Source organism: Falco biarmicus, chromosome 1, assembly GCF_023638135.1.
Source record: "Falco biarmicus isolate bFalBia1 chromosome 1, bFalBia1.pri, whole genome shotgun sequence".
Taxonomy (NCBI): domain Eukaryota; kingdom Metazoa; phylum Chordata; class Aves; order Falconiformes; family Falconidae; genus Falco; species Falco biarmicus.
Window position 1 is genome coordinate 49337199 of NC_079288.1, and position 13302 is coordinate 49350500.

The 13302-nt window shown below is 49.9% G+C and overlaps 1 protein-coding gene across 1 annotated transcript; it reads left to right on the top strand.

The window, feature by feature from the left end:
• The first annotated feature begins 4563 nt into the window (after positions 1 to 4563).
• On the top strand, positions 4564 to 7966 carry LOC130143710 (protocadherin-23-like). Its single transcript, XM_056326563.1, has 2 exons — positions 4564 to 6856; positions 7881 to 7966. Exons 1-2 carry the CDS (start codon positions 4651 to 4653, stop codon positions 7964 to 7966), a joined length of 2292 nt encoding a protein of 763 aa, XP_056182538.1. The 5' UTR covers positions 4564 to 4650.
• The last annotated feature ends 5336 nt before the right edge of the window (positions 7967 to 13302 follow it).

Sequence of the window (13302 nt, forward strand, 5' to 3'; positions counted from 1 at the left end):
ATTGCTAGAATAATAAAATCTGTGGCTACGTTTGTGAACCAAATGTGTGTGTGTGTATATATATATATATGAACGGTTTGTATGTCAATATCTCAGTGAATATCTATCTAGTAGAATTGCATTTACTTATTTTCATATTTTATTTAATTTCATATTTTCTAGAAAATTTGTTTATTAAAGAGGATGTTAGGTATTATACGTAACAAGAAATGTCTTGATCCTGCAGAGGATAGTGGGATTAATATGATGTCAGTAGAAGACGTTCAAATTTTCCAGGCAGATCCAGATATATTTGAGCAATCATCTTGACAAATGATGTGACACTTGGTTTTGCAGCTGGGAGGGTGTGGAGTAGAAACAGAACAGGATTGACAGCAAAGAGACTAATGAAGATCCACAAGATGGAAACAACATTGGGACAGATGATTAGGACTGGATGAAAGCATATGAGATAAGCGAACTATAAATAAAGTTAATGTGAAAATATTGATCTGGGTAATCCTACTTAGATGGTTATATCTGAATGACAGATTCTGAAATAATTGCCCACAGAAGGTGGCAGCAACGTCCACTCCGAAGGCATCACAGTACATCTGGAATGAAAGGAAAAGAACCCACTACTACTATTTGTACCATAGCCTCATAGCTCTCAAACCAGCATGAAAGTCTTTCCTACCTTTGAAGACAGACTCAGGTACATTATTTCCAATCAGATTCTGGCAACAACATGATCCTTCATCAGTGGAGGCAAAACATCTGTTCCACAGAAAAATTAGTTCAGCAAATTAGTTTGTGATCAAGAGTGAAGGGCTGGCTACCAGTAAAAAACCCCATCACTCTTAACTACGTTTCACTGCATTTATAAGGAAACCAGTCCTTTACATAGCTTTCTATTATACTAACTGTAACCGGCTTTTGTTTGGTCACCAGCAAATCTTTTGTGCAGCTGACACTCCTTCAAAGAGGTGTTGCTGAAATCAATAGACATGTGCCTGGGAAACCATAAATAATGGAACACCTGATGCTCTGCAAAGTTAACACTTTCTCCATACATCACATATTCCAGGCTGAACATCCAGAGTGACCCCGGGCAGAAGACAGACATCCTTTCTTAGATCCAGCTGCAATATTTGAAGACACTAGTGCTTCCTTACCCCACAATTTTGCCAGAAAGCTGATTTATATGGAATCTCTGTAATCCAGCATAGGAAAAAAAAAATCGTCAGGGTTAATGGAAATCACTGTTTCAGTGTTGCTTAAACTAATCTTTGTCCTTAAAGGTAAAGCTACAGAGGATGAAGGAACACCACCTGGTAGGCAGAAATGGAAGCAAGATACCCACTGGCTGAAAGGCAGTAACAAACAGCTGAGACCATACTGCCTTGGAACAGCACAGGAAATAACTTCACGGAAAGATTTTATGTATTTATGTATTTGATTTGATTCAGTTCTGTCTGGAGCAGTTCAGCCACTCTCTGCCCTCAGCTGGCTGCTACCGCCCATGCGATGAGCACTGGAATGGGACACGCTCCCACCCTGCGTCAGTCCCGAGTCAGCTGGTTTGGCTGAAACTGCTGCTGCTGTTGCTGGTTTGGTTAAGAACAGTCATGCTGCTTTTCCACCCCAGCCCTCCAGGTCTTCAGCGTGGGAGGGTCCCATCTTAAGCTGCCACAGCTGTTGCGTGGGCCAGGCGATGTTTGTAGGTAGAATTAACTCTAAAACTGTTGGACCTTCATGGTTGTAACAACACTTCCCTTGTTTCAGTGATCTTTTGTGCTCCGGTATCGTACCACAGCTTCAGTTTGCTACAGTTTAATTCTTCCTGAAAGAAAAAGAATTTCCAATTAATCCAAGGAGGATTAAGCTACAGCAAATATTGATTTACAAATACCAGCCAATTAAATTTGAGCAGCTGAGACGGTTATCACCTTCCCGTTTCATTCCTTGCTGCTTTCCTGGAGGTTGGGTCCCTGCCACAAGGACAGCTGAACTGGCATACGGAGCTGCTCCGGGAGCACCAGGGTCCCCTGCCTTGCGGAGGGGAACAGAGCGATGCCCACCCAGGGTTGCCTGAAGAGGCAGGGCTGGAAATTTCAGTGGTTTAAAAGTGGATTCACCTGCTGTTCACCTGCCTACAAAGTCAGAGGTGACCATCTCCAGGAAAAGGATGAGAGGAGAGCTGGAGCAGTAACTGCTGCTGCTCCCTGAGCATGCTGCCTCACAGAGAGACAGTCCCTTCCAAACGGGAATGCACAGGCATTTAGCACGCCTTAACCAGCATCCCTTGTCTTCAAACACGGTTATGCTACTGTCCACTTTTCACACTAAAAAACTTGGTAGATCTGAGGACCTGGCAAGTGTCTTTGCCATGAGAATGACCTGTTGAGGATGGAGGAGGTAACTTGTGCACTAAAACTTTGCGCCCTTCCTTCCTTTGGGATAATGTCATTGTGGCAACCTCCCTCCGTGTCTTATGTGATGCCTCTTCTCTTTTTCCTGTAGGTCAGCATGTCACTGTGAAGACAGGGAACAGCAGGGGTAGCTAAATATATCCAGAAGATGGCAAAGATCTCCTCAAGATTTAGAAACTTCTGTTTATGATTTGTAGAAGAAAAGGAATTAGGTCATGAACATGGCAGAAGAGTGGGAGAGAAAAAAAGGGAACAGAGGAAAGAAGAAAAGGCTCAGACTGCAGAAGACGAAGAAGGTGGAGGAACACTTATGAGGCAAGGCTCATATTCACAGTAGATAGAACATCTGTAGTGTCCCAAAGATATGGTATTTCTGGAAACATGCTGTAGTTGGGCAGTGCTTTTATATGACTTGACTTGTTATAAAACCGTTCAAGTGTCCTGGTCTCACAAAACACATGAACACTGCCAGAACCACAGATAGCCACCTCCACCTCACTTCTTCCCCTGCTATCTTCATGCACGCTGTGTCTGAATACAGGATTTTGCTTTTTAGGCTCTAACTGACCTTGGCAACAGAAGGTTTTGTTTAGTTTTTTCGGTTAATGTGCCTGACTGAACGTGATTCACATGTTTTCTTAGTGACTGCATGGGCTGCATGGGACATGGCTGTTTTTCCAAACTTGCTGTGATTCAGTGGAATTCAGGCATTTTCATATTGAACATCTGTGACTTGGGGAGGATCCATGTGTTTTCTCAATGAATATGAATGAAACTGGCAAAAGCCTCAGCATTTCCTTCTTGCTTCTATGCTTGTAATTATCACAGTATATAAATACACAGAGACTTTCTCAGAATGTGCCTAAGAAGATCTGATAAAATCTAGGTTTTGCTTAGCCCTGTCTCTCTGTGTAAGGAGGCAAGTCAGATCCAGTGGATACAATCTCCTGTGTCTCCCCTCCCATGCATGCAGACACACATGTGCACCAAGACTTCTGGACTTACTTTAGAACCTAATTCTTCCTCTCACCTGGATATGCAGAACTGTCGGGTCCCGACAGTGTTGGAAAAACCACTCGCTTCTCTTCCCCTTCTCCTTCCCTGCCCGGATACATCAAGGGCTGTTGCAGCAGCTTTGTCCCCTCCTCGGGGAATGGCTGCTCTGGCAGCAGTGCTTGGGTGGCTTTTCTGCAACTTGGAGCAACTTTGCAATAAACAAACTTCGCAAAGTGGCCACCAGCAGAACAGCTGCCCTGCCAAGTGCCCTTGGTAGGGGAGGACAGAGCTGCAGTAACTCCTCCTGCCACTTTATTGTCTTTGCCCTGGTTTTACTTATCTGTCCCAGAGTGAATTTACTTTTCGCTGACCCAACTCTTGCCAGAATGTTGAAATTAAATTTGGTAAAGGACCAGTGGGAGCAGCAAGAGACTGGTAACTGTTGAAGCATTGTACTTAGCTTTCATGGAAAGATGGATGCCTGCTACTTAGCATTTATATGATGCTGTATATTCTCAGTGTCACTGAAGAAACACTAATTCATTCTTAGACCACTCCCAGCTAGATACGGGAGTCACGAACAGTGAGAAAGGCAGGCAATACCGCTCTCACTGAAGCTGATGGAAGTTTCTACTTACAGCTTATTTCTGGTAAATGCTTCCCTGCTGCGCTGAGCGCTATTTACTGACCTAATGCTAGGATAACGAGCAAGCCTTTTCGCGGAAAACGAGGACCAGAATATTAAGGCAAGAAAAATCCTTGCTGAACTGAGCAAACCCGTTTATCCTTGCAAATTTCTGGCTCATTTAAATTCTCGTCCTTCCCGAGGCATGCCTCCGCAACCAGAGGCAGCCCGTGCGCCAGCCACCGCTTTCCCCCATCCCAGCTAAGGCAGCTGGTCCCCTCCCGCCATGCCCCCCCCCGCCCCCCGAGGAATCGGTGTCGGTGAAGACCTCTCCGGGCTCAGGGCGGCCGCAGAGCAGCGACGTGCCCGTGAACACTGCGCCCGCGGGGGACGCCAGCCCCGGCAGCGCGGCGGGGGCGGCGGGGGGCGGCGGGGCGGGGGCTGCGCGGGGCGGTGGCGGAGGGGAGCCGCCCTCCCCGCCCCCTCGCACAGGCTTGTCCTTCCCAGCACCGGCGGCGGCGGCTGGGATTGCCTCCCGAGGCGGCGGGGCGAAGCCACCTGCCGGGGAGCGGCGCGGCGCGGTGCGGGCTGCCCGCGATGCCGGCTTAGCGGCGGGGCATGGCGGGGCGGCTGCGGGGCGGCAGGTGCAGGGGCGGGCGAGGCGGCGGTCCCCCGACGGGGCGGGCGCTGGCGCTGCTGGTGCCGCTGTGGCTGTGCGCGGCGGGCGGCGGCGGAGCGGCGCCGGTGTATAACCTCAGCCTGGCGGTGGACGAGGGGCTGCCGGCCGAGACGCTGGTGGGGGACATCCGCGCCGGGCTGCCGGAGGGCGCGGGGCCGCCGGGGGGCTTCCTGCTGTCGGAGGGCAGCGGCGAGTCGGCGGTGCTGGCGGACTTCCACGTCCAGCCGGAGACGGGCATCATCCGCACGGCGCGGCGGCTGGACCGGGAGCGGCGGGCGCGCTACAGCTTCGCGGCGGCCACGCTGCGCGGCGAGGTGGTGCAGGTGGAGATCGCGGTCACCGACGTGAACGACCACCCGCCGCGCTTCCCGCGGGACCGGCTGCAGCTCAACGTCTCCGAGCTCAGCCCGCCCGGCACCGCCTTCCGCCTGCCGGCCGCCCGCGACCCCGACGCCGGCCGCTTCGGCACGCAGGGCTACGCGCTGCTGGAGGAGGGCGGCGCGGCGGGGGAGCCGCCGCTCTTCCAGCTGCGCTACGGGCGGCCGGAGCCGCTGGAGCTGGTGCTGCTGCGGCGGCTGGACCGCGAGCGAGCGGAGGTGCACCGGCTGGTGGTGGAGGCGTGGGACGGCGGCAGCCCGCGGCGCAGCGGCCGCCTGCGGGTGTGGGTGCGGGTGCTGGACGAGAACGACAACGCGCCCGCCTTCAGCCGCGGCGAGTACCGGGCGCGGCTGCGGGAGGACGCGCCGCCGGGCACGGCCGTCTGCCGCCTGCGGGCCACCGACCCCGACCTGGGCGCCAACGGCGAGGTGCGCTACGCCATCAACCGCCGGCAGAGCGACCCCGACGGCTACTTCGCGGTGGAGGAGCGCAGCGGCGTGCTGCGCCTCCGCCGCCCGCTGGACCGCGAGGCGCGGGCCCTGCACCGCCTGGTCGTGGAGGCGCGGGACGGCGGCGCCCAGCCCGAGGTCTCCAGCGCGCTCGTCTCCGTGGCCGTGCTGGACGTGAACGACAACCGCCCCGCCATCCGCCTGCTCTACCTCACCGAGAGCGGCGGCCCGCGGGTCTCCGAGGGGGCGCGGCCCGGCGACTACGTGGCCCGCGTCTCCGTCTCGGACGCCGACGAGGGCGGCGGGGCGGAGGGCGGCGGCGGCATCGCGCTGGCCCTGCTGGGCGGCGACGGCGCCTTCGCGCTCCGGCCGGCCGGCGCCGGCGTCTTCTTCCTCTGCGTGGCGGGGCCGCTGGACCGCGAGAGCCGCGACCTCTACGAGCTGCGGCTGGTGGCCACGGACGGCGGCGCGCCGCCGCTCTCCGCTGAGGAGCCGCTGCTGCTGCGCGTCGCCGACATCAACGACGAGGCGCCCGCCTTCGCGCAGCCCCACTACCGCGCCGCCGTCTCCGAGGCCGCCTCCCCCGGCACCGCCGTGCTCCGCCTCAGCGCCTCCGACGCCGACGAGCCGGGCTCGCCCAACGCCGAGGTGCGGTACGCGCTGGAGGGCGACCCGGCCGCCCTGGCCCTGCTGCGCATCGACGCGCGCAGCGGCGCCGTCAGCACGCGCGCCCGCCTGGACCGGGAGCGGCAGGCGGCGCTGGAGCTGCGCGTGGTGGCGCGCGACGGCGGGCGCCCGCCGCGCGCCGCCGCCTGCCGCCTCAGCGTCCGCGTCGAGGACGCCAACGACAACGAGCCCCGCTTCGAGCGCCAGGTCTACCGCGGCCGCCTGCCCGAGCACGCCGCGCCCGGCCGCTGCCTCCTGCAGGTGAGCCCCCCCCCCGCGGCCCGCCGCCCTCCCCCCCGCCCGCACCCACCGGCGAGAGCCCGGCGAGCGCAGGGCGGCCGGCGCGGAGCGGCACCGGGCCTCAGGGCCGTGCGGCGTGGCGCGGCCGGGGAGCGCCGGAGCGCCGCCGGTAGCGCCGGTGGCCTCGCAGACGCGTTCCTCGGCCCAGAGAACGTGAGGCGCGGTAACGGGCGCGGAGGGTCAGCTCATCGGCGAGGGCCGGGTGCGGCTCTCCCGAACGCCCAGAGGAACTGCCTGTGGGGTGTCCCCCTGGGGATGGGGAGCGGGACCCCCGAGGGCAGGGGGGAGCCGCTGAGGGGGAGCCGAGGGCCGCACCGTGCCCGGGGGGCAGGAGTTCCTTCGGGGCCTGGCGGTATGTCCAGGGCTCCCAGCTCACGGTGAGAAGCAATGCACGCTGCCTTCGCAGAAACCTGTCGGTGCCAACCCGAGAAATGTTCTCCTTGTCCATCGAAAAGCCCGTTACTCTTTGGGAGTGCGTGGAGTGGGGGCTTGGTGGGCCCGGGGGCTGCCAGCCCTGCAGCTTTTGGCTTGGCAGGACGTTTTGGAACCGTGAACTGGGCAAAGTCTTTTCCACCCGCAGGACAGTCACAGCGGTAGGTCCTTAGGTGAAGGTACAAGCGTTTCAGAGGTGGTGCAGGTACTTTACATGAGTCTGGAGGAAAACGTGCTTAAAGAGGAGATGTATGGCGAGTTGCAATGTGTTTTCTCAGTACTTTTAAAGAAAAATAATTTTATCTTTATCTCTGCATGGCCTACTTTATTTGTCTTTTAAAATCAGGAATCATTGATGATGATCAATGGTCTAAGACCAGTTTATTTCAACAAAAAGCATTTTCCTCTCTTGGTGTTTGTTTGGTTGGTTTTTTGGGTTTTTTTTTGTTTGTGGTTTTTTTTTTTTTAATTTGCACTCTGAACTTGAAATGTACAGCTGTAATGAAAATCAAGCTATAAAAAGTTTGGGAGGGTTGAGCTCATGGAGCTTTTTATTTCATATCCCAAACTGACAAGAAAATTCCATCACTGCCCTTTCTGTGACCTCCAGCCCCTGGGGAAAAAAACGCACTGGCGCCCCAGGAAAAGGCCGGGAGAAAGTTAATAACGTAATTTAAAAAGTTGTTTTTCTCCGGGGAGGAGGGGGGGTCCCACTGCCGCAGGTGGGCGCGGGCCCGGGGACGCGCCGTCGGCGTCCGTGGTGCTGAACGGCGGCGGGACAGGAGCCGTCGGGGTGCACGGCCACAGCCCCCTGCCGCGGCTGGGCGTAACGAACAGGCGCTTTTTGCTTTTGATTTAATCAGAAGCACCCTAAAGGGTTCCTGAAGCGTTTTAAAGAAAATTACCTCTGATTGTGCTTTTATTATTATTTTTTTTTCTTGTAGGCTTTGATGTATTAATAGTGCAAATTTTCGAGCAGTTCAAAGGTGTGAGGCACTGTGGGTATCACCCGTGGTGTACTGAATTTTGAAAGCATCACCATGCTGCCGTAATCCTGTTCAGAGTGTAGAATGAAATAGTTAGGTCCTGGTGCCTGATGGATCAAACGTGGCATATTAAAGCCAAAGGTGACCGAGAATGAGGCATCAGAGACACGTGCAGATGAGCATCCCATGAACTGCCGGGGCAGGAAGGTGGTGTTCCTACTTGCAGGTTAATCCTGGGTCATCATAGTGATGTTCAGGTTTCATAGTGCATTGTATAATAGGCTTAAGCTTTAAATGTACCCACCTTTTAAGCTTTAAATGTACCCACCTTTTAAAATTATCCTCTTTCCCCCTATTTTCCTTCTACTCAACCACTGTGAGCAGGAAGAGCTATCATAAACCAGGCAGCTTCATTTATGTTGCTCTAGGAGTTGCAGCTAGTGGTAAGAATGAAGAAAACGGTTCTGGTTTTGGCCAAGCCATTTTTCAGGGTCTGTGGTATGAGTCCTGTCTCTGATATGGCGCTTGAACTTAAAAGCTAGCATGAAAAGGAGATAGCCACAGGCCGTGCTATTGCTGCTCCTCAAGAACCGAAAATGAACCAAGACACTGCAGGAGACTACTCAAGTCACTTAGCTTCCTCTGCTCTGCAACCCGAGGGACAGCAGAAGAGGACTGTGCGTGTTCATCACCTATTTGTGATAATCATTGGTGTTCCTTTTTATGTTTGGCTCACAGTCATAGTAGCTGGAAGTCTTCTAAAGCTTCCCGTCTTTCCCTTCTGCAAGCAGAGGGGCTCTTGCAATAGCGCATCACTGAAGTCTTGTTCATTAGTAACCTTTGCTTGGGGACCAGCTGGTGACAGACCATCACTTCATAGGTTGTAAGTCTGCGTAGAGGCATGAGGGCAGTGGGCTGATGAGCATTGATAACATGCAGCTGTGGCCTTGCCTCGAAGGCAGTGGGTTGGTTGACATGGACCATGTGCAGCTGTAGCTCGTTCCCTCTAAGTAGTTAAATAGCTCTGAGGAGTGTAGGAGAGGGGGCTGGGTGGAGGAGGGGCAGTGTTGGGGGTTGGCCTCTGGAGAAACAATGTGGATGGTAGAATCTGACTGATGGTAAAGCCCTCTTAGCAGCCTGGTAGCTTGCGGTGCTGTAGCATGTCTGCAGCTTTCTGCCCTAGTGCTTTGCTGTAGCTCTGCCCAACTGCCAGATACCAGGTGATTTATTCCCTTGTGTTCTTGACTGCATGTTGGTAATAAGAGATTTCTTTCTTCCTGGGAGTTCTTTTACTCCCGCTGTGATTATTATTTAGGCTATCTTTGTTTCCCCCCTACTTACTCTTCACAAATCTAGCCCATGATGTGGGCTAGATCTATGAAGTGTATCAACTTGCATGTAAGTCTGTCTTTTAGTCCTTTCTCCTGCTCCTCAGGAATTCAGTGGTTGGAGGAATTGATTATGCACTTAGAAGACCAAGTTTTCAGCCACTTCTGGAAATGCTGCTTGATTCCAGGCATATGTATGGGCTTTTCTGTGTTGACAAAAGGCTTTCCCTTTCAGTGCAGATTGACTAGTAAGGCTGAATCCGCCTCCTGAAAAATAAGTGGAATGTGCTTGCATCAGCTAATATAAGAAAGAAATGTGCCAATATGATGATTGTGCCATTGGGGAGGATAACGCAGGTGGAGATCAGAAATCTGAGCAGACAAATAGGGGCAAGTCTAAATGGGGTAAAGGGAAAGCAATGGGTTATCAAACATTAGAAAGCAGAGCAAAAGTATGCAGTGAAACACGTAAGTAGATTTTTGAAGACACTACAGTGTTTATCATATTTTTGTCCATTTTTGGATACTGAATTTCTGGTTTATTATTGGTTGTTATAGATACACCTGTGTTAAAATTTAAGCTTTACTAGTGGGATGATTAAAAAGAAGAAAACTAAAAAAGATACAGGCACAGGGAGGAAAAGGTGAATGCGGTTGGGGAGAAACTGTAGTGCATTAACAAACATGGAAGTAGCAGTAGCACTCTTTGTGTGATGTCAGCAGAAGGTTTAATAATGCTTTGGGTTTGGTAGATGTATTGGCATTCTTGTCTCTTCATGTAGAGGTATGGTGCATTATTTTTGAGTGGTCGCTGGCCTCGTGGATATTTCTTGTTCAATTATTGTGATGAACTTGAATCATGAACTTGAATATAAATCTGTTTCCTGGAGACCTAGTGTGACCTAGAAAGGCGGTAAGATGGAGGAATGAGTGAGAGCACCTTGGGCTTTCTCCTGTTTTACTTACTATACCTTTCATCCCATTCTCAAAGACCAATGTGATTACAAATGCCTGTGGACTATTGAGTGATGGTGATGATTATGCCCTATTTCTGCACTCTTTGGTGTCAGCTTGGCAGTTTCCGGTGGATTTAGCATCTGCTGATGCATACGTCTGTGACGATTGCACCTCTGTGGCCTAAGAGTGAGGAGTGTGACAAAGTGTCTCTCTTCTGAGCCATTCTCTTAATCCTATGAATGAATTAAGGAATAAAGCTCTGCTATAGACCTGCCTTGGTAACATAGATTTAACTGTGACTGCAGATTTTATTTTCAAGCTTTTTTAGGTGGTTGCAGTGCTTCTTAATACTCGTTGTGACAGTCCTCTTTATTACAACGTGTCTCAAAATTATAGTACTGAGTTGCTAGGTTTGTCAGGATTTTCAGTCTTCTAGCTGAAGCAGCAGTATATGATGCACCCTTCTCTTGTGTCTTTCATGGAGCAGGCTAAAACTTGATCTAAAGGGAAATAATTTGGCATGTCAGGCTGACATCAGTTTTCTTTGTTGCACCTTTTACTTTGATGAGGTGGAAACACCCCATTCTGTTTCGTATCCTCTGGGGACTCCCGCATGAAAGAGTATTTCGCCCCTACTGGGCAGTGCAGAGCTTATAGTTAGCAAGAGACCTGGTGACTGTGGCAGCTCTCAGCTGAACTTGTGTTTTGAACTTCATGAAGGTATTAATTTTGTGTTATACAGCATAGTATATTCTGTATATGTTTGGGGTTTGTAAGTTAAACTTGCTTCTACTGTCAGGGTGTGCTGACAGATTGTAAGGTACTCTGTGGCATAAATGTCATTCATTTTATACTGCCACATGCATTCTTATGAAAAGTATAACGAGTTACGTACCTGTAATTGCATCTTGAACAGAACATCAATTGTCATGAATTAGTGACAGTCATGTCAGTTGTTTTTTACTGAATTTATTTGCTTTTATGGTTTATTAGAAAATAAATGTTTGTTGGCTTTAGAGTCATCTCTGACGGAACAGAGGAAAAGGAAGAATGCATGTTATCTGTCAAATGATAAACACTAATATGCATTCCGCTGTTAGGAGAACTTGTACTTTTCTGGTCCATTAAGGAGGGTGTTTTAGCTCACTGGTTAGAGCTCCTCAGTTCTTTTTATTTAAAAGTAACAGACTTTCTTATGCTGAGATTGGGTGGGGGGTGGGGGTGTAAATGCAATGACAGCAAAGAAAGATTTTGTTTAAAGCTGTTAAAGCTAACCTATAGTATTACGGAATAATAAACCTGTGGGGTTTTAGAAAATGATATTTAAAGGTATAATATATGCAAGCAGAATGCATGGATTTTGAGGACTTTTTTTAAAGTACTTCGTGTATTTGAGAGAAGTTGTTCATTCTTACTTGAAATACACATTTCCCAGAGGTTGGATGAGAATGGGAGAGTTCTAGAAAAGACATTTTAACGTGTATGTTTTCCTAATTTTTCTCGGCTTTCTGAAAAAGGAAAAAGAAAACTAGGAGGACAGAAAGGCATGGCAGGTGCATCCCTGCTGTGAGGGATGGAGACTTGAGACTGTAACCTGTCAGTGAGCTGCTGAGCAGGTGGCAGCATTGGCTGCAGACTGTATTTCTCTTCCTTTTCTTTCCCTGAATGTTGAAGCAAGGAGCTAAAAGGACAGTCCTTTCTCTAACGGTTTTGGTCCTGGATCATTTAGTCCATATTACAATTACTGAAACCAGAAATGAAGCCAGCAAACTAGGTTCACATAAGTTATAAAGAGCTATAAAATCAAGTTCATCCTAGTTAGAGGTAAGACAAAAAGAAGCTAGAAGAGATCAGGGCATGCATTCCTTTGTTGGCTTCCTGAGCTTTCCAGGTGTAATTTTCACTGCATCCAATTTAAAGAAGTCTGCTGCAGAAAACACAGATTTTGGTTGTTGGCTTAGATTGCTACTGTGTTTTAAAACTAGTACAGTTGACAACAGGAAGACCAAACTGCAGACTGAACTACAGTTACAGCAGAGAAATTCAACACCTAACCTATAACTATAATGCAAAACTGTTTGTTCATCCAATTGCTACTGTTATTTTACTGAGTCTAAAAGCAGTTAACATGTCATCCTTTATCTGTTAGGTGTATGATTTTGTAGTTATTTCTTTCTAAATTCACAACAAACATCCCTTTGCACTCCAAAAGCCATTTAGTAGATTCTCAGTAGATTATGATAGCTTTGTAGCTAATCACTTTTCATGGCTATGTACAACTTTTTGTAATCTACTAATATATGGCTTTAGAAGCAGGATAGTCTGGGCTCAGAGGTTAATAAATGTCTCTTTGAATCTGTGCAGTAGTGTTCTGATTGCAGTGCTGAGCTGATTGCATGAAGGGGAAAAATGGAAAAAAAACCCACCAGAAAACTTTAATTATAAATGAATAGGATTTCTACTTTTGCTGAAGAATTCTGATTATGGTGCCCTTCTAGCTTTTTAATAATAGGAAAACCATTCCATTTAATAACTAAAATGTTTATAAGAATGAGTCTGTTCCTTGATGCAGTCCTTTCAGTGCCAGCATCCAACAGTGAATGGGTGCTTTGTGGATGTAACCAGCTGTGATCCTGAAAATGCAAGGATGTGAGAAATGGGAGGTAGAAGCCTGGGACTTCTGCTGCTCTTAGTTTGTAGTGACTTTTAAATGTGGGAAGTGTTAAATTTTCATTGTCCGCTACCGGCAAAAAACAGATCTCTGGAGGCAAGTAATTCCCCCACTCATGTACTGAATCTACAGCTGTTTGTTAACTGAACACACCGCTTGGAGAACATACGAAACATTGAAACATCGCAAACATTGACATGGAAATACTTGGCTTTTATTTGAGGATTAAAAATTATGTGAAATTTTGAGAACAAAAACATTTCTCAAATTGATGCAGAAAAGGACCTTCTTCCCCCAGTTCTTGGGGGAGTCTTAACTGTCGTCAGCAAGCTGGGTCTGGGAAGAGGGAAAGCGTGAAGGCTTATGCATGGCTAAGTCTGAAATTGTCTGCACACTTTGGTCTATAGCCATGATGAGAAAAGGG

What these genes read in the sequence shown, in the direction of transcription:
- LOC130143710 (XM_056326563.1), top strand. Translation starts at nt 4,651, where the DNA reads ATGGCGGGGCGGCTGCGGGGCGGCAGGTGCAGGGGCGGGCGAGGCGGC. An exon ending in AGTTCCTTCGGGGCCTGGCG is followed by an intron (nt 6,857 to 7,880) that starts GTATGTCCAGGG and finishes TTTTTCTTGTAG; the next exon opens with GCTTTGATGTATTAATAGTG.